Consider the following 23,690-nt stretch of genomic DNA (forward strand, 5'->3'; position numbering starts at 1 on the left):
TCCGTCCCCATATACGTGCTGGCTATGTACGAATGGGATATAGTTTCATGGCCGCTGGCGCTGCGATGTCTTCCGGCGTCCTGGGCTAGAGCTGGCTACCGGTACTTGTAAGAGTCTAGGTATTGTAAGTTGTGGTCGCACCAGAAACAGCAACCATAAAAGCCCGTTATCACTGTTAGCAGTACCTAGGCACGGCTATCTCAAGCGTGGTCTTTACCTACTGTAGGTACGTTCACTTTCCAACTTCTTGGCAGTATCGTCCCGTTCGGATGATTCTTTGCCGTGGGCCAAGGATCTTGCAACACCCTCACAACACGACACCTTTCAGTCAACGGAATGCACCGCCATCTACCTACGCTGCCTAGCTTTCTTACCTGAACAACAGAGGCCAGCTAACTATCCCTTTATTTTTACTATCCTATCCTCACCGAGACGTGTACGGTATTGTCGATTGACCATCGTGCGCTTCTTTTCCCAGCTCCTTTCCGAACCAGCATTCCTCTCCTGTCCAAACTGTTCAAGTTTCCAAGCAGACATCAATTTCGCACCAATAGTTGACGGATAAAATTCAAAATCTTCAACCGTCTTGGAAATTCCATCATAATTACGGTGGGTGGGCGGAATGTCTTTTGTAAGGCGACTGCACGAGTGTTTCAGCCGTCAAACCTCAGACGGTCTCATGTCCGCGTGGGAGTGGATACAGAAGCGCCGAGCAGATCACTTTATGCAGCCAGTCAATCGTTCACGAGGACCCAGCTACTCTTTTGCGTTGTTGAGTACTGCATGCATTGTATCATTCTGTGGTGTGTAAAACCAGGTACGATCCCTGAATCCCGCGACTCTGCGACCATATCACGTATAACGAAACGACCGACGAGGCCGTGTGCATGACTCCCAACCATGCTACACATAAAAATCCTGGTACCGAGCCGATCACACAGACTATACAACGGTTTCTAACACCGGCATCCCAGTTTGCGAACGTTTTATCCCGCACCATTGACAGTGGAGAAGTCTGTACCTCCTCCATGGCACACGTTATGCTTACGACTTCCGATGAACTTTACTCTAGTAGCATCTCGTACATGTCACAGTTTCGACTGCCTGCATCCGCTGGGCGTCCATCACACGCTCTTTCGTAAGCGACAAATACGATAGCCATGTGTGGGGCATTCTAAACCACAGGCATCCGCTCTTATCATCAGTCAGTTTGGAGGCACGAGCGTTCCCCGTTTACTGCTCTTTGTGTGTTCAAGATAGCTCCTTATTGCCTCAGCAGAAAGCTCCAGCAGTTCTGTGTTTCTGCCCATCGACTGGGCGAACAGGACCTCAGGAGCAACTCATGAATGCGAGATCGATCTCGATCAATCGATCTACATCATGACTTATTTACGCCCGGGATTTGTAGTGGTCATTGTCGGAGCGACTTTGACTTCGATATCGACCGTCATCGTCGGGCTGAGGTATAGAGCTACTTTCTGTCGGATGCTGTGGTCATCTTGCTGATATGGCAGTACAGATACTATTGTCGATACTTTCTCATGGGCACCATCACCGCAAGTGATCATCTCATGTTGACGGCATTGGTAAGACGGAACAAAGTTATGCTGATATGGTGTTAATTGTCTCTAGGTCCTCTCTTGGGGCAACTTTGTCATCAACTATTATCAAGATGAGACAAGCAGCAAATTCCGACCAAGTTATATCCGGATACCAGTATGCAACTTGTCATATTCAAACTCGCTGGCACTAATGACATGGTAGGAGAAACGACTGGAGGTAGAAGCATCATTGCGCGGTACCTTAATCACATGGTGGCTCTACCGCATCACTTACATCGTCGGGCTATGCTTTGTCAAACTCAGCATTCTCTATTTCTACCGAGCAATCGCTGCGCAGCGGACATTTCGGCGCATAGTTCACGCCACCATTGCCTTCGTTTCCTTGTACACGATTGCCGCAGCCATAGCCGGCATCTTCCAATGCCAAAAGCCATCAGATTCGTGGGACACTGCAAACTACTTTGCGCAGTTCGACCGTAACCCAAACACGAAGCAAAAACAGCTTGCGTGCTTCGATCCCACCAAACTCTGGATATTTTGCGGCGCAGCCAATCTGCTTACCGATGTGATCATCTTGCTGATGCCCATACCGGCGCTACTCAGCCTACGGGTGCCAGTCAGCAAACGCCTGGCACTCATTGGGATTTTCTCCGTTGGCATCATGGCCATCATAGCGAGCTCAGTACGCATGTGGGTCATGATGCTGTGGGCCGAGTCGCCGTACAACAGCGCACGTTTCGGCGTGGATTTGCTTCTCTGGGGCCAAGTCGAGACAAACGCTGGTATCATCTCCGCGTCTGTACCTTTCCTGCGGCTACTCTTCACGGGGGGTAAAGATAGGCAGCAACAGGCAGGCACACCACTAGTAAGAGTCGAACCACCAAAGCCCATGGGCGGTGTAGACCAGCACAACCAAAACCGAGCCCCTCAGCTTGAGGCAGAGGCGGGGGCATTTGGATTGGAAGAGGGGAAAGCGGGCGAGAAGAGTCCGAGATGGGGACCGTTCATTACTGTGCCAGAGAGTTTGAGCTTGAGGAGCCGGAACAGTACGAGTTTGGAGCCTACGAGACCGCTCAGTGCGGTGTAAGATGTGGATTTGAGGCCAGCATGCTCGGTAATGTGTATGATATGTATGATGAGGTGGAACGACGGCCTGTGAAATGTAAGATATGAATGGATACAAATTTCGGTGACAGCGTGGTAGCTGGCCTACTGCGCCGCTGCTAGTTGATCGATATATTATTCTGTATACTCATGTGTTTTTGAGACTTGGATTGATGACGTCTTCAGCCAGGACAGCTAATCTTTGCAGTCTCTGAATCATGCTCAAAAGGGAAGTCTTCTCAAGTTTTGCTTGAAGCCATCAAACACAACCGTACCAGTGTAGTATGTCTCTAGGAGTTCCTTTCAGGGCCCAAAACGCTAGGTTAGGTCGCACATGGTGATATAATTTTCCATGTTGGACCCAAGTGCACTATTCCCAGCTTGGTATCCAGTCTTGAACATCCTGAGCCTGCTTACGGTTTCAAGATCTTACAGAATGATGCTGTGTCTCGCTTCGGCTACGGTACTGGTAAGCAGCTAGGTAAAGCCAGCAAACCCGCTGTTTGTAGGTAGGCCACAATGGACGGCAGTAGATTTACGTTACCTAGCTGTCGGCCAATGATTTCGTCGTGATACTCTGTACACAAGTGAACGGATGATGAAATGGCCATGATCCTTGGAGAGGCTGGCCCTGATCAAAGGTGGTCCCGTCTCCACTTGACCATTCGGGCCGAATTTCTACCCAGCAACCACACATCTCCTCTTCGTGCAAGAGGTGCATGATGCGGGTCATCAAGGAGGCCAGGGGCAGCTTGTGAAGCAAGAAGTCACGTTGCCCCTCTACATTCACCCACGGCAGCATTCTCCACTGTGCCCCAAATCACCCCCATTTGGACTGTTACCGGTAGTGCAGTACACCGCCCGCACATACACGCACACCACGCACTGCCTTCCCCACATAATCGGCAACGGGTAGGTACATGACGCCTTGAGCCCCAAAGCGCATGCACACCACCGTGGCTTCCTCACGCCTCACCAAGCTCCTTTTCGCCGTTGTCGCTGTGCTCATCGCCACATTCTCCATTCTGGCTTCACTGCGACTTGGTCTACGCGTGCCCTCCATCGTCCAATATATAAGACCCCATCCGTTGGTCACGCAGTCGCACCGCCCGCTCACCAATTCCACCATGGTTTCGAGCTTGTACAAGAAGCCGCCGCAGCTGCCACCCAAGTTTACAGCAACAAAGGAGAGTTTGCTCAGCGACACAAAGAGATTGGTACGTCTTCAAAGGCTTCCCGTGTTGGGGTGACTACCGCGCGATTCACACGCACACCCCGCCACCTACACACATACATGATACCGACATAGTAGGTGGCAGAATGCGGCTGCGACATACAAACCCCGCACTTCTGGTGATTGGAGGGGCAGGGGGAAGCATCTGCCCATCTAGGAAACAGGAAGCTGACTCTGTGACCACCCACTCGATAGATTGAGAGATCACGAGCCGTGCAGGATGCAATTGTTGCGAAGAACACACGTGACACGGCGACGTTTGCGACTGTCAACCTCCCCAGCGCACACGATGACAACAAGGTGGCTATCGAGTCGCACATCATCGGCTTCTACAACGCCGTGTCCACCAACAAGGAGCTGCGGGATGCGTCCAGCGAAGCGGAGCAGCTGTTTGAAGACTTTGCGATTGAGTCGTCCATGCGCGAAGACGTCTTCAACCTGGTGGACGCGGTGCTGAAGAAGGGCGAGAAGCTGGACCCGGAGTCGCAACGGCTGCTGGAGAAGGAGCACAAGTCGTATATCCGCAACGGGCTGAGCTTGCCTGCGGGTGAGAAAAGGGACCGGTTCAAGGACATCAAGCAGAGGCTGAGTCAGATCAGCATTGCCTTCAGCAAGAACCTAAACGAGGAGAACGGCGGCCTGTGGTTCACGCGGGAGGAGCTGGACGGTGTCCCGGATGATGTGCTCTCGGGCCTGAAGAAGGGAGACGGAGAAAACGAGGGCAAGGTCTGGCTTACCTTCAAGTACCCTGATCTCTTTCCCACGCTCAAGTACGCGACGAATGCCGAAACCCGTAAGACGGTCTTCATCGCAAACGAAAACAAGTGTCCCGAGAATGTGGCTTTGTTCCGTGAAGCCATCCTTCTCCGCGACGAGGCTGCCCGACTCCTCGGCTACGATAACCACGCGCAATTCAGGATTGAAGACAAGATGGCCAAGACCCCCAAGACCGTTGACGACTTTTTGGCGGATCTGCGCGTACGGCTGGCACCAGGGGGTGCGAAGGAAATCGAAAAGTTGAAGGAGCTCAAGAAGCAGGACAACAAGGAACGCGGCCTCACGGGACCATTGACCGAGGGATATTACCTATGGGACAACCGCTACTACGACCGCTTGATGTTGGAGAAAGAGTACCAGCTCGATCACCAGGTCATTGCCGAGTACTTCCCCTTGCAGACGACGATCCAAGGCATGCTAAAAATCTTCGAGGAGCTGTTTGGCTTAGTTTTTGTCGAGATTGTAGGTGAAGAGGAGCGTGCAGCTCTTGCCGACGGTGGCAAGGGTTCCGACATCGTCTGGCACGAGGATGTACAGATCTTCAGTGTCTGGGATGACGAAGGTGAAGGTGCTGGTTTTGTTGGTTACCTATATCTTGACTTGTTTCCGCGAGACGGCAAGTACGGGCATGCTGCCAACTTCAACCTCCAGCCCGGTTACATAGATGAGAACGGAAAGCGACGCTACCCTGCCACAGCACTCGTTTGCAATTTCTCCAAGCCCACGCCCAAAAAGCCGTCGCTGCTCAAGCACGAAGAAGTCGTAACCCTGTTCCACGAACTTGGCCACGGTATCCACGACCTCGTTTCACGAACCACATACTCGCGCTTCCACGGCACAAATACCGTCCGCGATTTCGTCGAAGCGCCCTCTCAGATGCTCGAGAACTGGTGCTGGACCCCTTCGCAACTCCGATCACTATCGCACCACTACTCCTATCTATCTCCAGAATATGAAGCCGCATACAAAGAGTCGTCGGGCTCGGACAAGAAGCCGGCCGAGAAGATCCCCAACTCGCTGGTTGCAAACTTGATCAGCACGAAGCACGTCAACGATGCGTTGTTCAACCTTCGACAATTGCACTTTGGTACCTTTGATATGAAGGTGCACGAACCTGCTAGCCACGAGGCCCTCGAGAACATGGACATCACGGAGACATACAACTCGCTGAGGCACGAAATCTGCCAGCTGGATGGACCTGAGGCGCTAGATGGGGATAAGAAGGGCGATTGGCATTGGGGTAATGGTGAAGCGACATTTGGACATTTGATCGGTGGGTACGATGCTGGGTAAGTCTTTCTCTTTCTCTTTCTTTCCCCACCTATCCTGATGGCCTAAACTCGTCATAGATCTAATATGATACAATTGGCTGACTCGAAAATGACAACAGATACTACGGCTACCTTTCCTCTCAAGTCTACTCTACAGACATGTTCTACAGTGTCTTCAAAGCTGACCCAATGAATCCCAAAGAAGGCCGGCGCTATCGCCACACGGTGCTGGAGCGTGGAGGCAGCAAAGAGGAAATGGATATTCTAGTGGAGTTTTTGGGCAGGAAGCCTCAGACGGAGGCGTTCTACAAGGAATTGGGGATTGAGAAGTAGGATTGGTAATGATGAATGAATGGGGTACGTCGCGTGAAATCAGGAATGGATGGTTGCGTTGTGTCGGATGGGCTTTTCGTGCTACTATAGAACGAACTAGAGTAGTGTAATTACTATTCCGGCGCAAATACACAGTCACTTGCATGCAGCATTCTCTTCCTTTCTTTCAAAGGGCTGACGGGTAGTGGGAGTGAGGGCGAGGCAGGTATTCATGTATGTACGAGCGTGCAACACGTGGGCATACCGGTACACAGTAGGAAGAAGCGCCGCAGACCAAACCTTGTTCCTCCCTATCCGTCGTAACGTGAACCTCCTTGTCACAGTACATATACGTATACATGGTACACACAGTACACAGTAGTCCCGTCCCGTACTACACCCGATCAGCAAATAGATGCATGCCCTATCCGACGGCGCGATTCATGCGCCCACATCCATATTCGACGCCGATATGCAATCGAAGCCTCCCAGAATTCTTCTCACCCCATCAACGTAGCTCAAGTGCTGATGCAAAGCTGGCCCAACCCGCCGATCCTTTCCCTCCCCAAGGCCCCCTTTGTTCCGAGAATTTTGCCATAGACAAGCTCCATCGGTCTCCGCTCTGCCGAGCCCATCGTCTGGGCCTGAATGCCTTGTGTTGTTGGGGAAGGCAGACGTCACGTCACTTGCGCCATGCCGCCTAGCGCGCGCTGATGCTGATCCCCAGACGTTCTACCCCGGCTTTTTAAGTGCGGGCGGGATACTTACTAGAGGTGGCAAAATACCGTCTTGGTTTCCAATGTCGGGGTCATTGAATCGCGGGGGGGGGGGGGGCGGTTACGATCGAGGGGTGCTCGTATGCTGGGCTAGGGCATCCCATGGTAGGGGTTGTTGGCGTGATGCTGCGTGTGGTTGGATTCCTTGAGAGGAATGCCCAGAGGGTGAGGGTGGTGCACAAGACCAGGGTTCGGTGTGATGAAGAGGAGCACGAACGAGTACTTGAACAGGGACGCATCCGCTTTTTTTTTTCTTCACTTGGGTTCTTATCTGTGGACAGTGGTGTGCGGTTCTTCCAGTTGTGCCATCCTATCAGTCGAAAGGATTTGGGACCTTGCCATTCTTACATCTGAGGTTTGTTGGCAACTCTACTCCAGTACACACTAGGTAGTTGCAAACGTCGCAAACCACCGTTTATACCGCCGCAGAACATCCGGTAAATTCTGCGTAGTAGTGGGTACGGACACACCTTCATCGCAGGTATCGTCAAAGGAACAACAACACGAGACTACATACAATCAACTCAAGATGGGCTGGAGCATCAAACGCCCCACCCTCCGCACGCGCGATGACGAGCGTACAAAAGCTGCGGAACTTACTCTTCGCCAATCAATCTATCCCCTCTTCCTTGTGACAATCCTCTTTTTTCTATGGGTAAGTTCACGCAGCCCCCACTACCACTACCAGCCCTTCCAGCCCTTCTATTCTAAATTCGTAAATGGATACCCACTAATTTTCTCCAGGGCTTCTCCTACGGCCTAATCGACACGCTGAACAAGCATTTTCAAGTCACCCTGAACATCACACGTGCACGCTCTTCCGGTCTCCAAGCAGCCTACTTCGGCGCATACCCGCTTGCCTCGTTGGGCCACGCAAACTGGCTCCTGCGGCACTGGGGCTACAAGGCCGTTTTCATCTGGGGGCTATTTTTGTATGGAGTGGGCTCTTTGTTGGCCTGGCCGTGCCTCGTATATCGCAGTTTTGGCGGATTTTGTGCAGCCATTTTTGTGATTGGAAATGGTCTGGGAAGTTTGGAGACGGCGGCGAACCCCTATCTTGCTGTAAGTTGAACAGACCCCTATGTACTACTCAAGAAGACAATAGAGATACACTTCTCTGGTAGTTCAAAAAAGACGCTCGCTAATATATGCGGGAAATAGGTTTGCGGACCTCCTCGCTACTCGGAGATCAGGATCAACATCGCTCAAGCGTTCAATGGTATTGGAACGGTGGTTGCGCCTGTGCTGGCGAGTTATGTATTCTTTGTGAATACAGGAACGGATGAAGACGATTTGGCCAGTGTTCAGTGGACTTATTTGGCAATTGCTTGCTTTGTCTTTCTGCTGGCTGTGGTGTAAGTCCATCTTTCCACCAAAATGGCCCAATGTGGCACACACTGACTACAATCTTCTAGATACTATTTCTCGCCCATTCCTGAAATCACAGGTACGTCTTCATATCTTTCTAGATGTCTTCATGTTTTGAAACAGCCATGATTGGATATAAAATACTGATGAATTTCAGATGCCGACATGGCCTTCCAAGCCGAATCTACGCACGCAGGCACAGATGTCGCACCTTTCCGCAAACAATACCGCCTCTTCCATGCCACATTTGCCCAATTCTGTTACACAGGCGCTCAAGTTGCCATCGCAGGTGCCTTTATCAACTACGTTACCGAAACTCGCCTCACATCCTCGGGACAGCCCACGAGCAACGCCGAGGCCTCGCGCTTCCTAGCAGGCGCCCAGGGCTGCTTCACCCTCGGCCGCTTCGTCGGCACCGCAATCATGAAGTTTGTAATGCCGCGAAAAGTGTTTTTGGCGTTTATGATGATGTGCATCATCTTCATCATCCCGAGTATCACGGAACGCGACAACACAGGCATGAGCATGTTATTCGTCGTCCTGTTCTTCGAGTCCATCATCTTCCCCACCATTGTGGCGCTGGGAATGCGTGGCCTAGGTAAGTATAGCAAGAGGGGCAGCGGCTTTATCGTCGGTGGTGTGGCGGGAGGAGCCGTTGTCCCTCCGCTGTTGTTTGCCGCGGCAGATTCGCAGGGAGCTACGAACTATGTAACTGGGAATGCGCCTACGGCCATGGCCATGACGGTCCCGTTGGCATTCTTTCTCGCGGCGTGTACATATCCCATTTGCGTCAATTTTGTGCCGGCGTATAGGGATGTGGCGGATAAGTTTAGTACGGCGGAGATTGGAATTGTGAATACGCATGCGGATGATTTGGAGGGCCAGGGGGTGAAGAAGGATGGGGAGTTGCAGGAGGAGGTTAAGGCTTAGGGTTCAGGGACGAAGTCGAAGAAGTGAGGTACCTCTTGTTTGCTGATATATATAGAGACTTTTGCGAAACGAAATCGGGCTGATGATGTTCGGTTGCGCATGAATTTATATCCAAGTCGGCAGCTACCACTGGCAATGTTTTTGCACGTAGCATTCTGAACATCAAACTATGGAGTCATGATGTATGCTCATAACCTCATTTCAGGACCTTATCCGGAAACTGTGCTTGATCACAGTACAGTCAATAAGCCTTGGTATGGTGCTCTCAACCCCTAATCTCCCTTATTTTTAAACTCCAATCCAGCCTCCTTCCTCACGACGCCATACACACTTGGAATATCCCCCCGCTCCCCCAATTCACTCTTTACGCCATCCAACCGCCCCTGTGCCAGTTTCAACATCTTGACGGCCTCTCCCGCCCCACTACTCTCTGCAAGACTAGCAGCATGCCTCGCATCCTTCCTTGCCAAATCCACAGCAAAGAGCGGCTCCTCCCTCTTGTAATAATCGCCTTCGATCATGCGCTGCGAATACGCGGTATACGGCCCGGGAAACATGGCCGAGATGAAAGCATGCAGGTTGTCGGTCCCAAGGCCCGATTTCTCCGCTAGAACGTGGCCCTCGGAGAGCTGGGAGATGAGATTGAGGATGAAGGTGTTTCCAATCACTTTGAGGAGTGTTGCGTTTCCTGGGGGTTGGGAGGAGAAGTCGATGTTTGCGCGGCCCATGACGTTGGTTGTGTAGGGGAGGATCTTTTGGATTGAGGGCGCGGGGCCAGCGAGCACACAGACGAGAGAGCCGGAATCTGCCATTGCGGGGGCACCGAAGACAGGCATGGCGACAAAGGAGGCGTTGTTCTTTGTTATCTTGTTGTCGAGGGCGTTGGTGGTGTCCGGGTGGATGGTGGAGCAGTCTACGATTAGTTTGCCTGCGATGTTGGATTCGAGGATTGTGTCCACCGTGGAGGAAACGGTGGCGTCGTCGCTAAGACACATGAAGATTATGTCGGCGTCTTTGACTGCATCTTGGATGGTCGATGCAACCTTTGTCTTGGAGGATCCGAGTTTGGCGGAGAGATCATCTGAGCGAGATAGGGTGCGATTGTAGAGGATGAGGGGCTTGTCTAGGTTGCCCTTTTCAACGAGGTTCTGTTTTGGTAAGATGTTGTTTGATAATTGTCAAGTTGTGGACTTGAGTACCTTGCACATTCCCTGAAAATTGGTCAGTGGATGTTCAATCAGTTCTCTATTGATTGAATGTACAGTACCCTTCCCATGTTACCAAGACCAATCCATGCGAGTTGTGGAGCCATGCTGATCGTGTATGGTATGTGTGTGGCTATAGCCTATCCGAATGAAGGAAGCATTGGACTAAGAGAGTACCTAGACGCCAATGCCAGAGCTAATACCTATATAAATACATATCAGCCTAAAAGGTTCCCCAGCTTCACATCGATAGTACCGTACCTATAGTAGTTTGTCCAGTGCTTGCTAAGACTTCCCCTCTGGTGGAGACAGACAGGACAGACATGGAGATAGGCGTAAGAGGCGGGCCGATGTCGGTTAGCGGCTACCAATGACGTCTAGTGCCCGTACCGGTAGTGGGGAACTGTGAACGTCAGAAATTCCTCAGTGCGGATGCGCATCAAGCTTTGGTCGAAAAAGTTCAGTCAGACTCGAGAAGGAATGTATAGAGCTTGCTTTGGTATGTGTTCTTGCATTAGCACGGTAGCATGAAGCATGTTCAGTTGGAGCAAAGCCCCCGCGAGGGGCTTGGGGAAGGCCACGCAGATTGTACGTTGTACCTAGTGACTCACGTCGTGCGTGAAAGCTGGGATTAGGACGCAGTCAATGTTGACGGTGATGATAGCTCCCCAAATTCGATAGCACGAAGCAGTCGATTGCGACAAATACAACGGCCAACTTTACGACATGTCCTCACCTGGAGACACTGCACACACGACAAGCGTCGAGTGCAGCAAAAGAGCGAAAGCGCACCGAGCGCGAGCACCTGACGCGTCTTCTCAAGGAATCACCTGGCAATCGCGATGCGAGGAACTTTTTCAAGCAATTTGAACCCCCACAGGAGACGAAGTCAATCCCTGCTGCAGCCGCAAAGCCTGCTACAGGCGCTGTTGGGCAGAATGATACAGGCGCAGTGCGCTCCGGCGTAAATCTAGGCGTACTCTACCAACCTACAGTCTTCACCAGAGAGCCCATACCGGAGGAAAAGTACCAGGAGGAAGAGCCCGAGACGCCACTTCATCTGGCGCTCATCAAGCTGCGACAGCCACAGACGCTCGACGATCGCACTCTAGGAGACATTGCCTTGACCCTCAGCCAAATGGCGCAACTTGGTATGAGCACTGCAGTTGTGCTGGACTGTGATGAGGAAGCTGTTATGCCAAACGCCGTCTTGGACCCAGAGTTTGCAGACTTGGTCGACGAGCAAGCAGAACGCCTGGTAGCAGCGCTGGAACGACACCATGAGCCCGGAGCACTGCTTGTTCAGCACGCACTGAGCCACACACATCTGACAAACGAGGCACCGAGTACAGCCTCAGCTCGAGGAGGAGTGACAGTTCAAAATGGCTTTCTGTTGTTTCCACCGATTGACGACGGAATCATCCCAGTCATTACCCCATTTGCTTTCAATGACACCTACAAGCGTATTAGGGTGCAAGCAGATGATGTCTTACTTGCCTTGATCAGAGAGCTTGCGGGTATCACTGACCAAGCGAATGGCGGACCAGTTCAAGAGCTTCCCAGCAGCAAACACAGCAATCACAATGAGGCCAACAAAACACGTATTCTCGACCGGATCATCATTCTCGACCCTCTTGGTGGCATACCATCGGAAAGCCGAGCCGATGGTGCGCACGTCTTTGTCAACCTGGAAGCCGAGTATCGTGACATCAGGAAAGATCTACAGCGTCTTACGCTGACAGCTCCCGGGAACGACAGCTTCGGTAACCCACTGTCACTAGGTCGCGGTACTCGCTTATCGAAGTGCGTGGAGAAGGATATGGCATCACTGTCCCAATCAAATTTACGACAGCTCGATGGTTCGGCACCTGCACGACATTTGAAGAACCTTGATGTCGTGGAGCGAGGCTTGAAACTGCTTTCACCATCATCATCAGGCCTCATACTCACTCCTCTCGACGCTGCAACAAAAGCGATTCCAGACGATGAGCAAAAGACGCCTGCAAAGAACCCACTGCTTCACAATCTGCTAACAGACAAGCCCATGATCTCGTCCTCACTTCCCACATCGCCAGCGACTCGGTTTGTCGGTTCAGCGTTGCCCAAGCCTGCCACTTTTCTCAAGAAAGGTATCCCCTTGACCATGATACCTGATCCGCGCGTTACGGGAGCATGGCAACCACCTTCTTCATCAAACCCTAGTATAGAACTAGCCAATGATCCACGCATCAACTTCCCCAAACTCGTTGAACTCATTAACGACTCCTTCCGTCGCAAACTCGATGCGAAACACTATCTTGAACGCATACACGGCCGCGTTGCTGGCATCATCATTGCAGGGGACTATGAAGGTGGCGCCATATGCACTTGGGAAACCCCATCTTCGCTTCGTGGTATGGCGGGCCCAGATGGTGCTACGCCAGACTCGCCATACTGGATTCCTTATCTCGATAAATTTGCTGTTCTCACATCATCCCAAGGTTCAGGCGGCGTATCCGACATCGTCTGGGCTGCATTGACACGCACATGTTTTCCTGACGGTGTGGTGTGGAGAAGCCGCACAAGTAACCCCGTGAATAAGTGGTATCAGGAGCGAAGCAAGGGGATGTGGAATCTCCCTGGAAATCAATGGACGATGTTTTGGACCATAGAGGGTGTGCATCAGCGATGGGACACTGAGCAGTGGGGCACGGGCACAAAGAAGGATTTAACGAAATGGGAGGCGTACATTGATGTGTGCAGTGGAATACAACCTAGTTGGGCGGATGGTAATCAAAGACTCGATTAATTAAAAGATATAATTATCAGACTGTTGGAAAGCCGATGCATCGATACCCCTCGTCTTGTCACTTGAAACACCCTCCAACGATCATGCGTTTATCCATCGCTGCTCCAAAGGATGCTTCCAACTTCAAGTTGGTATTGCTTATGTTTCCCAGCCAAAGAAGCAGTGAATGTATGACTTTGAATACCGACATAGCCTGTCCGACTCTCCTTCCGGCCAATTCTTCCCACATATCCAGCGCTTTGGTCTCAAAATATATAATGTTGCTACCAAAGTAAAAGAAAGTTTCCCTTTGATGCATCTCTGGAAAGATTCAGCAGTCCTTTTAATAGGCGTAGTAAGTGGTAAGTGGTCTTGCCAGTACCGAACTCACCAAGTGCGGAACGGCGTCATTTTATGGTACACGTTCTTGACTCAGTGCGTATTTCAATGGATCCAGGAGCGTTGCTGCGGGGAAGTTGATCAACCGTATGCCCTTGTAAAACCTGGGCTTGTTTGGGAGAGTTTCGTTCTTTTAAAAGATCATACCGAATCTGCTTATTATCGTCTGTGTAAGGGATATCCAAACGATAGATGCTGTTGATATATTTGAGCCGTTTCTTAAACAAGGATTAGAAAATTCCCCGAAAATATAAGTGTTCAGGACTGGCAACTGTCACGGAATGTTTGTATGAGATTTACTTTCCCACCTAGTATACATGGATACTGAAATTCCAGACTTCCCTGGTTAAGATCGTCTTGCTATGCAATAAGCATCAAGCTGGAAGAGGCTATATTGATATGTAAGCCAATGGTATTGGTCCTTGAAACCATACCAGGTTAGCCATAGCTAACATTAGAGAAGTCAAAGTTAATGATGAGCAGTTAAGAATGTATTTCTCTGAGCTATCGATCAAAAACCCCTGACTCCTGAAATGCCCCTCGCCCTGCCGGTGAAAGCTTTGCCGCGGAAAGGTGTCCAAGTCCCAGGCCCGGATGCAAAGAGCGTTCTTGGCGGCTGACGAATGCTCAAGAGCGTAATTGCGAGATGCTATACAATAGCTCTTGAAGAAGCTAGGCATCGGGAGTTGCATAGGCCTGGGAGTCTACCTTTCCAAGCTCCACATTGATCATCTCATTGCTCATGACTGGTATCTCGTGGCAGAAGAAGCCTTGCAAGGTCCTCTAGCTTGATCTAGATTCCCTCACCGTCTATCTAATACTTCCTTGCTCTTGCTCTTCGTTGGCTGGACAGTTCTCGTAATCCACCGTGTCCATAGTGGCCGATCCAAGGGCTTCTCGGTGTTATTGTACAGCAGTGCTAAAATCTTGCAGCACTTTGGTATGTGAACGACTTCGTATGCCGTTGAAATCCGTCCCCACGTAGTTTGGTCCTCGTAGCTAAAGATGCACCCCCAACTTCCCCAGGCCAGTGAAAGCTCCACTATTGCGCAAAGCCGAGTCTGGGGTTACGTGTGATGGAGAATGAGATACACAGTACTCTGCTTCAGCCGATGCTACCCGTATCACAGAATCTCGAGAGTTTGGGGTGAGCGGACAGTCCAACCAATCAAGGCGCAGTCTTGCGTGGCTAGCTCTGTTACACTTGCTGCTTGTTCAGCCCTCCGACGTCGGTCGGTCGTTTAATCCCTGTTAATAGCGTCGGCGTCATCGCGACTTTACTTGCTGCGTGTTTTTGCGCGACAACATGTTGTATAAGTTGAGGGCGTCTTTCAGCTGTTCTATATCAATTCCCCAAGTAGGGCCCCACAGAAGAGAAGAAGCGGCTCTCGGCTACCTACAGGATTGAAAATTAACAACCGGAGAGGTGAAGGACGTCGAAGGGAGGACAACAGTACTAAAGAGCAGGAACAGGGAAAAGCAAAACAAGAAACAAATAAACCCTACATGCAGCAGAGAACAAGGGAATTTGGAAATCATTGGAGGAAGTTGTCACGGGGAGAAGACGAGAGAGTGTGCCTTGAATCGTGGATTGTTGCTATCTTACAACAAATACTTAGGACACCATCCAATCCCATCCCACTCAAACCCTTCGACCAATCTCAAACACTGGCTCGATAGCAAGACAACGACATAAGAACTGTTCCTTGCGACTCCCATAAACACCCACAATGGATCTACCAAAAGAAGTACTACCCCCGTCACCCAAATTGCAACCCAAGTACAACACCCATAAACTTGGGCTGAGAGTTGGCGTCGATGCCATGGCTGCAGGTGCGGCCGGCGTTCTCGTAGCACCGGTCATTACGATGATAGACAAGGGTATCATGCAGAATGCGAGTGGTGCAAACACACTAGGCGGCAGTCTGCAAAAGAGTGCTGCGGAGATGCTGAGGAGACCGCTGAAGTTTGTCGGGAGCAGACCGTTCCTGTTGGTTTTTGTACGTTGTCCTACCTTTACAACTATAACCTCTCCATCTCTCTTCATCTGCCCCTCTCTATCTATAGTACTCTTCCCCACTAACAAAAAACCCACTCAAATCTCCAGACCCTCTACTTCGGGACCTACATGACCGCAAACACAACTGACACAATCTCCACCACCCTAAACTCGACCCCCCTTGATACAACCACATCCGGAACCTCCAAATTCCTCGCCACAAGCACCGCAAATCTCTCCCTCTGCCTCTTCAAAGACGCCCAATTCACCAAACTCTTCGCCGCCGCAAACACGCCCGTCCGGCCCGTCCCCCTCCCCACTTTCGCCCTCTTCACCATCCGCGACGCCCTCACCATCTTTGCCTCTTTCAACCTGCCGCCCCGTCTCGCCCCGCACTTCTCCGATGCCATGGGCGCTGAAATCCAGCGGAATTGGATCACTGCGCCTAGTGCGGCACAATTCGTTACCCCGGCTGCCGTGCAGCTGTTTTCGACGCCGCTGCACCTCTTGGGGCTGGACTTGTATAACAGGCCGCAGGTGAGTGCGGGGGACAGGGTGGCGCGTGTGCTGAGGGATTGGGGGAAGAGTGCGCTTGCGAGGGTGGGGAGGATTGTACCCGCGTTTGGGGTGGGTGGCGTGGTCAATATGAAGGTTCGGGGGTGGGGGATGAGGAATTTGCAGGAAAGGAGTTGAGGGATCTGGGCTGTCTGTGTATCAAAAAGCGAGCAAATCTTTTGTGGATTCTTTGAAAACAAAATCATCCAAATTGGGGATAAATGGACAATGTGAATGATCTTCTTAGTCATGATTATCTTGTCCACAGAGATAGATACAGACACATAGACACACACACATATATATATTGGAACAGGGTGAAAGCCCGGTAATACTGCCTACTTCCTAACATGGTCCCTTCTCCTGATCTCCTTCCTCCCATCCTAGCCCCCAGCGCCTCCTAGCCAACCAAATAAGCATCCATCCGCCCATCCGCCGATCAATTCCATTGTATAGCCGTCAGATCCCATGAGGTCCCCCCCCAAAACCAAACAACCTTTCCATCGAGTCAAGTGAACAGATTACACAAACAAGCCTCACTGCTCCTCATAATCAACCACCTCCTCCTAAAACGCCTGGATATAGAATTTCTCTCCGCTCCGGAGAACAAGCTCTGCCACCCCAATTGCCTTTTCCCCTCGAAAACGCCCAAAAAGAAAATCGATGAAGCGCATGTAATGAATTTCGCACCACCTGAAACCAAATGGGAAAAAAACATGCCATGTATGAAGAGAAAGAAGAAGGAAGAAGGAAGAACAAGAACAAGTAGTTTTAAAGGAAGAAAGGAGATACTTACTGATCCCGCCGAGTAGTGACACTCAACGTCAGCTTTGGATTCCTCTCTACCGCAATCGCCAGATCCTCATCATCTGCAATGGGATAAAAGTATCCTTCCTGCTCATCCCTATACTCGACAGTGAGCTCCTCTTCCTCTTCGCCGGGACGTTCCATCTTGCGCCTTTCCACTAGTTTCTTATACAAGTCTGCGAACTTGAGGGATAGGGGCATCCGGATCACCACGCAATTGTCTTCCTCAAACCATACTTTGATCTTGAGTGCCGAGGAAGTGCCCGTGTTGGTCGCACTAGTGGCCGTGGATGCAGAGCTGTGGGCGTGGTTCATGGGTGGAGGATTCAACGAGGTGCTGTAGGCTTGAGAGGCTGTAGACTGGCCGCGTTGATGCGAGGCAGAGGTCGAGCCGGTAGAGTAGGTGGTCACAGGTGTGGTCGCCTGGAGCTGGTCGGCCGAAGACTGACGACTGGTGCCCTGTGAGCCTTCAGAGGATGGGTGCGATTGTTGGCTGTTGCGGTATTCTTCAGCAGCTATGACGTCGGGGTCGATTTCATAGTCGCCTTGGCGAGGGGCGAAGAAGCCCTTGACAAGGGGGCCGTTGGTGATGTGCGGGCCCAGACGGAGGAGGTTCTTGATGTATTCGTCGAGGTTGGCGCGTCGCCCATTCGAGATGTTGTCTGTGACGTATGTGACTGGACCAGGCATGAAGGGAAGCGTTCGTTCGCTGGAGCCGCTTGTGCCAGCTTCGACGGGATAGTTTGCAATGAGTTGGATTTGTAGGTCGTAAAAGTCCTGATACAGACGCTGCAATTCCCAGTGTCGGCCGTCCTCCATCTGGCACTCAATGATGAACCAAAAGATGTCGTCGGCGAAGCAGTACCGTGGTACCGTGGCTTTGACGGGCGCGAGTAGATTGCCGGAATTGCGGTATTGGCCTCGTGGGGGAGCTTGAGCCAGGGAGGTGTTGCGCGAGTGGGATACCTGGTCGGCTGTAAGCAGGTTTAGGTCAGCGATGGGGCAATGGGACTCACCGATGCAGCCTTGGCATGCCCGCCATTTTGACTCTTGATGCTCATGCGCTCCATGCCTGCCTGGAGAGACTGACCAGAGTTTGTTTCCAGCTTGCCGAGTGGGATGCTGCCATTCTTGTAATCTGCCGCCATCTTCTTCCATTCCTCGACCTTGGGCACGCCCGCAGCAGTGACTGCTGCTTGTGTGTTGCCGACGGCCTGGCCAGTGGTCATGTCGCGAATCTCGATGAAGGAGACGGGGATGAGACCAGGACCGCCAAGGCGGGTGATTGGTTTGGCAACGAACCACTCTGGGTTCGACTGCGCAATGACAATGATGGCCTCGCCTTCCTTGGCCTCGAGCTCATCAGGGCGCTCTGCCTTGAAGTCGTACATGACTATGCCGTAGACCATGGCACCTGTCTTGCCGGAGCGCGACAGGCGCATTGAGGGCGACGTCATTTCTCCGGCGGGGTTGTTGGGGCTGGCGATGCGCTCTTGGTAGCCCGAGTCGTGCGGCTGCTGCTGTTGGTATTGGTGTTGTTGCGACGGTTGAGGCGGCTGCGGGGGTTGTGGACTCGAGGAGCGCGGAGGTGCTGAGCCGCCGCTGTCGCGCACTGTCTTGCCTACGCCCTCAAAGTAGGAGACGGGGACAAGGCCGCGGGTGCCGTGCAAGGGATTGCAGGCCTCGTACCAGTCGCTGTCGTTTTCGCGGCCGACGACGTGCAGAAAATCGCCCTGGGAGAAGCTGAGGTAGCCGGAGTCAGGGCTGTCGTCGGGGGCCTTGTAGTCGTAGAGGGCTTTTATGACCTGCACAAACACGGGCAGCGTTGTTAGCTCGACGCTCAGGCAGTCCCGCTCGGGAAGTGGGTTGCCGGGGCAGGAGGGGCAGCCAGCAGTGATTTGCAACGGCTGCCCGTGCCAGACGGACGACGACAGACGATGACAGACGACGAGGCGATGGGAGACGAGCGACGAGCGAAGGTCGAGGAGCGAGCAGGCGCAGACGGAGTCATCGCGCGCCTCCTTGTCGCTTCGCCGTGGCAATCAGCACGACGGGTGTATGTACATGGAAAGGGATTGTGTGTATATATGTGTGTGTGTGGGTGTGTGTATATATGTGGGTGGGTAGTTGACGCACCTTCTTCGGCGGCTGTATCGCAATCAGATCTTTGGGCGGTATGGAGATGTGGTGTGGCCGGCTGTCCTTCTCCCCCTTCATGGACCTGCGGAACTGGGCACCAGCATTAGCACATGCGCGGACGTGACTCGAGGCGCGGGCGCGGGGGCTGCAGGCGGCAAACGGCAAGGCAAACGCAGAGGCAAACGCAAACACAAAGGCAAACGCAAAGGGCGGCCGCTCACCTTCATCGTGGACGTCTGGCAGGGCGAGCAACGGCGACAATGGAGAGGGGGGAAAGGTGAGGGCGCGCGCAGGGCGTCGTCGTTCTTGTTTGGTGAGGAGGAAAATGTGAGGTGAGATTGGGGGGAGGAAGACTATGTCGGGCCCCCTCAAGTTGCTGATCTTCGGTGGTGGAAGGGCAGCAGCTTCGATGGCACCGAGAGATTGGGGTGCGTGTGCGGGGAGGCTGTCTTTGGTCGCCGCGGGCTGCTGATGCGCTGTTGGCTGGCTGGATGGATGCGCCGGCTTATCCAACGAAGCTTCTGGGGCGTGCGCTTGGGGCAGTTGGCGTTGGGCGGGTAGGCGGGTGGGCGTGAAGCAAGGTAGGTAGAGGTAGAGGTTATGTATGGTGGATGGGAAAGAGAGAGAGAGAGTGAGAGAGAGAGAGAGAGAGAGAAAGAGAGAGAGAGAGAGAGAGAGAGTGTGTGTGTGTGTGTGTGTGTGTGAGTGAGAGAGAGGGAGGGAGGAGGAATAGAAAGAGGAGAAAAAGAGAGACAGAGAGACAAGAGAGAGAGAGAGAGAGAGAGTAGCTTGGCTACGTAGAGTAGAGTAAGGCAGCCCTGTAGGTATTCATTCGTATCTTGGACAATACCCCGTCATCATCCTTCCTACCCAACTGACTACAATACCTTACTACTCCATACTACCACCACCCGTCATGCTCAGCGTCAGCGTAGGTGGCTTCCATGGTAGCGTAGGTAGGCTGGTGCCGTACCCTCTTTCCATCTACCTATATGGCATCACACAACAAGTCTTGGCCTGCTGTTTCCCCAACCCTGGACGGCCTCTCCTCCGTCCTTTTTCTCTCCAGGTTCCCTCTGCCCTGGATGAGATCCGACTCGTAGACTCGTCATCTGCCCCCAGTGCAGTGTCCCAATGGCCCCAGAGCGCAAGGCGGCGGCGGCGAATGGCGACCCCGCGGCCGCCACTCCTTTGTCTTGCCGCGAATTCCTTGTGTGGGTTGGATTGTGTGACGAGACGGGGCAGACGGGCGTCGGCGTCCAGCTAGGAATGTGCTCTGCTCTACCCCATGTTCTGCACGGCTGTTGTGGGAAAGAAAGAAACGCGCAAAACACATGCATACTCTAGCCAACGATGCCACAGCCACCTCGTCGGCGCGGCTGCAACGCCCACGGTCCACGGTCGACCCCATCATCCCACCCCAACCGACGACCCATCAACGCCACCCATTATGCCTTTTGCCCTTTGCAGCCAATCACACAGACCAGACTTGGGCAAAAAGAACCAGAGCCAACATTGAACATGGGTACAAGCCATGGGAGATGCTGGCTACAAACGACAAACAAACTCACAACTCACCTACAACCTAGCTAGCTCACAGGTATGCTAGGGCATTATACCTACTCTACTCTACCTACCTCCCCTGTACACACACCCTCTACAACTACTCACCTACCTGCCTACCAATGCCGCACACATGAACAATAATATAAGAATCATACTGATACTAAGAATACTAGTAGTAGAAGTAGTAGTGGTAGTAGTAAATTCAACTTGACCCAAAACACACTCGACCACTTCATGGCCACGGCTTGGAAGCCCCCCTCCGTCTTCCATGCACTTTTGCACCTGTACCCTGTAGCCCTTTTGCTGACCCCATCCATTGCCCTTGGAATCCTCAATGCCATGTAGTCCAAAAAGCGGGCATAGCAAAGCCAATCACAGCCCTACACTCTCCTTGCACCACACCTTCAAGTAGCCCCAGACCACTGCGCCTCACAACAAAGAATTTATTCTGCTTGAAAGAGTACCAGTCGGCGTCCAGACAATGAACCGCCAACCCCACAGATCTTGCATCGTCGCTCCAACTTCAATCTCCAACTCTCGTCCAGTCGAACCAGTACCTCGCATTCGACCCGCTGCGACCTCGGTTTGCACAACCCTCGCCTCTGTCCTGCCCTCATGCTCGCCACTGTACCATCTCACCATCAACCACAAACCACCACTTTCTTTCGTCTCCTCTTGTCTCCAGATGATCCACTGATAACCAAGCTTGTATCCAAACTCTCACATGTCTTGCTGATTCACCGCAAAACTAGAGAAAACACGTAATCGAGTCCATCAGAATGACACCTGCAACGTTTCATGTGCCTATACTGACTAGAAACTTCACATCATCCAACCGAAAGCGCCCGTCCTTTGTATGTCAGGCCATCAATCGGGACAGCCAAATGCCGAATCCTGTCATCCCGCTGCACGAAACGGCGCCTGGCGAAGTGTGTCATGCCGACGTGTTCGCATCGCATCAAATACTAGCTCACATCTGAAAAGATCCAAGGCGGGGGAAGCTACAATCAATTGTGACAATACAACAACGCGTCGCCGTGTCACAAAGGGGCTCATATCTGGCCCTTGATATCTACTTTGCTGAAGGCTGCAGCACGAAGACTTTCGAAGTGAGACGCCGCCTCTCGGACCTTGACGCGAGCTGGGTTGCCGTCTTTTTGTTCGATGATGTTTTGGGCACCATGGCATTCGATGAACTCACGGCACGTCTCATCGCTTTCGAACCCAAGTTCGTCAGTGAGGAAACGAAGAGCTACATTGGAATACCTGCATCCGGTTAGCGCCAGCGTGGAGGAGATGGGAAATGGATGGCCGGACGTACCCTCTACAGATATTAGCAAGGGCATTGAGGCGTTCACGCTCGATAAACATGTCCATGAGATAGCCGCCCATGTTCTGGGCTTCGAGATAGAGTCTAAAGAACTTATGGTAGTTGCCAAGCGCAAGGGAAGAACGAACGTCTAGAGCATGTTTGATCCATTCATGGGATTTGTCTGCGTCGGTTAATTCTGCCAACATGTCGTTCATGTCGGTCTTGTTGCACGTGTAAACAAAATAGAGAATGCGATACGCCTTGAACTCGGCTGGATTTCCTCCCAGCTGCTGCGCATACAGCGCCTTGAGTTGCGTCTGGCACTGGTTATACTCACCCAGGTCGCCCTTCTCCAAGGATATCCGCGCATGGATCTCGTACACTTTGACTGTAAAGGCGTTCTTGATGTGCTGGACCGTGAGATCCTGGCGGAGAGACTTGAATTGGTTGCAAATGTAGTTGTAATTCTTCTCCGCTTTCCACTTCCTCGTGAGCATGGCCAGAGTCTTTTCAAGCACATGGAGAGGCCGAACAGTCTCGGCTTTCGGTGGCGCAGTCAAACGAAAGTAGCTCTTTTCAAGACTCTGGTTCGTGCCAATGACTGGCCCACTTGGCATCTCATCATCGCCCTTGGAACCCCATGGCGGAGAAGATTTACGGCTGCCATTTCCGAGATTGAAGCGCTGGCGTCGTTTCTCCAGCTCGGCCTGATCGAACTTACTGGTGGCGTCTGGAAGAACAGTCTTCTTCTGGCGCTTTTCGCTGGGACCGTCGGCATAAGTCATACGAGATTCTAGGTTAGTTTTACGCCATGGAGGAACAGAAGCCTGTGCCTGCTGCGCCTGCAGCTCGTCCGCACCTTGAGACTTGCGCTTCTTAGACGACGGTGTAGTGGGGTTAGCTTGTCCGGATGGGTCATGTGAAAACGCAGGGTGGGATCCATTGGCAAAGCCATTAGCAGATGCAGTGGCAAGCGCAGCATGTCTTCGCTCCTCGCGAAGCAGTTCTTGGGGGAGAGGATATGATGGCCAGTGAACTTCATCGTGTGCATTTCGTTCAGCATAGTAGCTGATCGTGTCTTTGAGCTTTGCCTGCATCTCTGCGCTAGAGATGCCAGGTATGGCGTTGGCAGGATCGAAGGCACGGCGAACGTACTCGCGCACAGCCGGCGGCCACTCGACCTTTTTCCCCTTGGTTGCCCCGTTACCCGTCTCTGACTGCGATGATGTGTCAGCCTGGCGTTGATGCCTGGGGTAGTGACTGAGCCCTACTGAAGCAGGTACGGGTTGCAAAGAGGTCCGAGGGGCGACTGTGTTGTAGGCAGGCTGCAAGGGCCGCGACCACGCGACGGTGGTGGTGGGCAGAGACATGACCAGTTTTGGCCAACAAGCACTGACAAGCTGAAGATGACTAGGAGGTGAGTATGTTCTACGCGAGATGGGTAACAGGGAGAAGCGTCTAGGCACTGGTGTGTGTACGCGAGCGGGGCTGGAAATCTAAAGGTCCAAATCGCGGTTGTGCGGTGTGAAGAGGAGAGAGGGACAGGGTGGGAGAGGGAGAGTGGATGGATTTGGACGCCAGAACAAATGAGGCGGGCAACGGACGGG

General features: G+C 52.4%; 9 protein-coding genes across 9 annotated transcripts; 6 read left to right on the forward strand and 3 right to left on the reverse strand.

The window, feature by feature from the left end:
- Positions 1–1,380: 1,380 nt before the first annotated feature.
- Positions 1,381–2,649, forward strand: IAQ61_002440 (uncharacterized protein; the record flags this gene model as incomplete). Its single annotated transcript, XM_003834286.2, has 4 exons — positions 1,381–1,463; positions 1,520–1,586; positions 1,633–1,716; positions 1,765–2,649. The coding sequence occupies 4 exons, from the start codon at positions 1,381–1,383 to the stop codon at positions 2,647–2,649; spliced, it is 1,119 nt and encodes a 372-aa protein (XP_003834334.2).
- A 359-nt stretch (positions 2,650–3,008) lies between these two features.
- IAQ61_002441 (uncharacterized protein) lies at positions 3,009–6,549 on the forward strand. The gene is made up of 3 exons (XM_003834288.2): positions 3,009–3,883; positions 4,096–5,966; positions 6,068–6,549. The coding sequence occupies exons 1-3, from the start codon at positions 3,611–3,613 to the stop codon at positions 6,279–6,281; spliced, it is 2,358 nt and encodes a 785-aa protein (XP_003834336.1). The 5' UTR covers positions 3,009–3,610; the 3' UTR covers positions 6,282–6,549.
- A 1,016-nt stretch (positions 6,550–7,565) lies between these two features.
- IAQ61_002442 (uncharacterized protein) lies at positions 7,566–9,334 on the forward strand (the record flags this gene model as incomplete). Its single annotated transcript, XM_066095546.1, has 5 exons — positions 7,566–7,691; positions 7,781–8,098; positions 8,198–8,391; positions 8,452–8,483; positions 8,562–9,334. The coding sequence occupies 5 exons, from the start codon at positions 7,566–7,568 to the stop codon at positions 9,332–9,334; spliced, it is 1,443 nt and encodes a 480-aa protein (XP_065954382.1).
- Positions 9,335–9,606: 272 nt separating this feature from the next.
- Positions 9,607–10,679, reverse strand: IAQ61_002443 (uncharacterized protein; the record flags this gene model as incomplete). The annotated part of the gene is made up of 2 exons (XM_066095547.1): positions 9,607–10,482; positions 10,602–10,679. Coding segments are annotated over 2 exons (954 nt in total), but the record flags the coding sequence as incomplete, so codon positions are not given.
- A 394-nt stretch (positions 10,680–11,073) lies between these two features.
- ARG2 (Amino-acid acetyltransferase, mitochondrial) lies at positions 11,074–13,327 on the forward strand (the record flags this gene model as incomplete). Its single annotated transcript, XM_003834292.2, has 2 exons — positions 11,074–11,127; positions 11,204–13,327. 2 exons carry the CDS (start codon positions 11,074–11,076, stop codon positions 13,325–13,327), a joined length of 2,178 nt encoding a protein of 725 aa, XP_003834340.2.
- A 2,108-nt stretch (positions 13,328–15,435) lies between these two features.
- IAQ61_002445 (uncharacterized protein) lies at positions 15,436–16,397 on the forward strand (the record flags this gene model as incomplete). The annotated part of the gene is made up of 2 exons (XM_003834293.1): positions 15,436–15,705; positions 15,813–16,397. The coding sequence occupies 2 exons, from the start codon at positions 15,436–15,438 to the stop codon at positions 16,395–16,397; spliced, it is 855 nt and encodes a 284-aa protein (XP_003834341.1).
- Positions 16,398–17,051: 654 nt separating this feature from the next.
- IAQ61_002446 (uncharacterized protein) lies at positions 17,052–19,432 on the reverse strand (the record flags this gene model as incomplete). Its single annotated transcript, XM_066095548.1, has 4 exons — positions 17,052–18,032; positions 18,083–18,871; positions 19,203–19,295; positions 19,427–19,432. The coding sequence occupies 4 exons, from the start codon at positions 19,430–19,432 to the stop codon at positions 17,052–17,054; spliced, it is 1,869 nt and encodes a 622-aa protein (XP_065954384.1).
- Positions 19,433–20,539: 1,107 nt separating this feature from the next.
- Positions 20,540–20,794, forward strand: IAQ61_002447 (uncharacterized protein; the record flags this gene model as incomplete). Its single annotated transcript, XM_066095549.1, has 1 exon — positions 20,540–20,794. The coding sequence occupies one exon, from the start codon at positions 20,540–20,542 to the stop codon at positions 20,792–20,794; it is 255 nt and encodes an 84-aa protein (XP_065954385.1).
- Positions 20,795–21,823: 1,029 nt separating this feature from the next.
- IAQ61_002448 (uncharacterized protein) lies at positions 21,824–23,453 on the reverse strand (the record flags this gene model as incomplete). Its single annotated transcript, XM_066095550.1, has 3 exons — positions 21,824–22,037; positions 22,093–23,300; positions 23,355–23,453. The coding sequence occupies 3 exons, from the start codon at positions 23,451–23,453 to the stop codon at positions 21,824–21,826; spliced, it is 1,521 nt and encodes a 506-aa protein (XP_065954386.1).
- Positions 23,454–23,690: the final 237 nt, after the last annotated feature.

This window comes from Plenodomus lingam (assembly GCF_022343315.1).
Source record: "Plenodomus lingam strain CAN1 chromosome Unknown contig_14, whole genome shotgun sequence".
NCBI classification, from domain to species: Eukaryota; Fungi; Ascomycota; class Dothideomycetes; order Pleosporales; family Leptosphaeriaceae; genus Plenodomus; species Plenodomus lingam.

What these genes read in the sequence shown, in the direction of transcription:
- IAQ61_002441 (XM_003834288.2), top strand. Translation starts at nt 3,611, where the DNA reads ATGCACACCACCGTGGCTTCCTCACGCCTCACCAAGCTCCTTTTCGCC. An exon ending in TCAGCGACACAAAGAGATTG is followed by an intron (nt 3,884 to 4,095) that starts GTACGTCTTCAA and finishes CCCACTCGATAG; the next exon opens with ATTGAGAGATCACGAGCCGT. An exon ending in ATCGGTGGGTACGATGCTGG is followed by an intron (nt 5,967 to 6,067) that starts GTAAGTCTTTCT and finishes AAATGACAACAG; the next exon opens with ATACTACGGCTACCTTTCCT.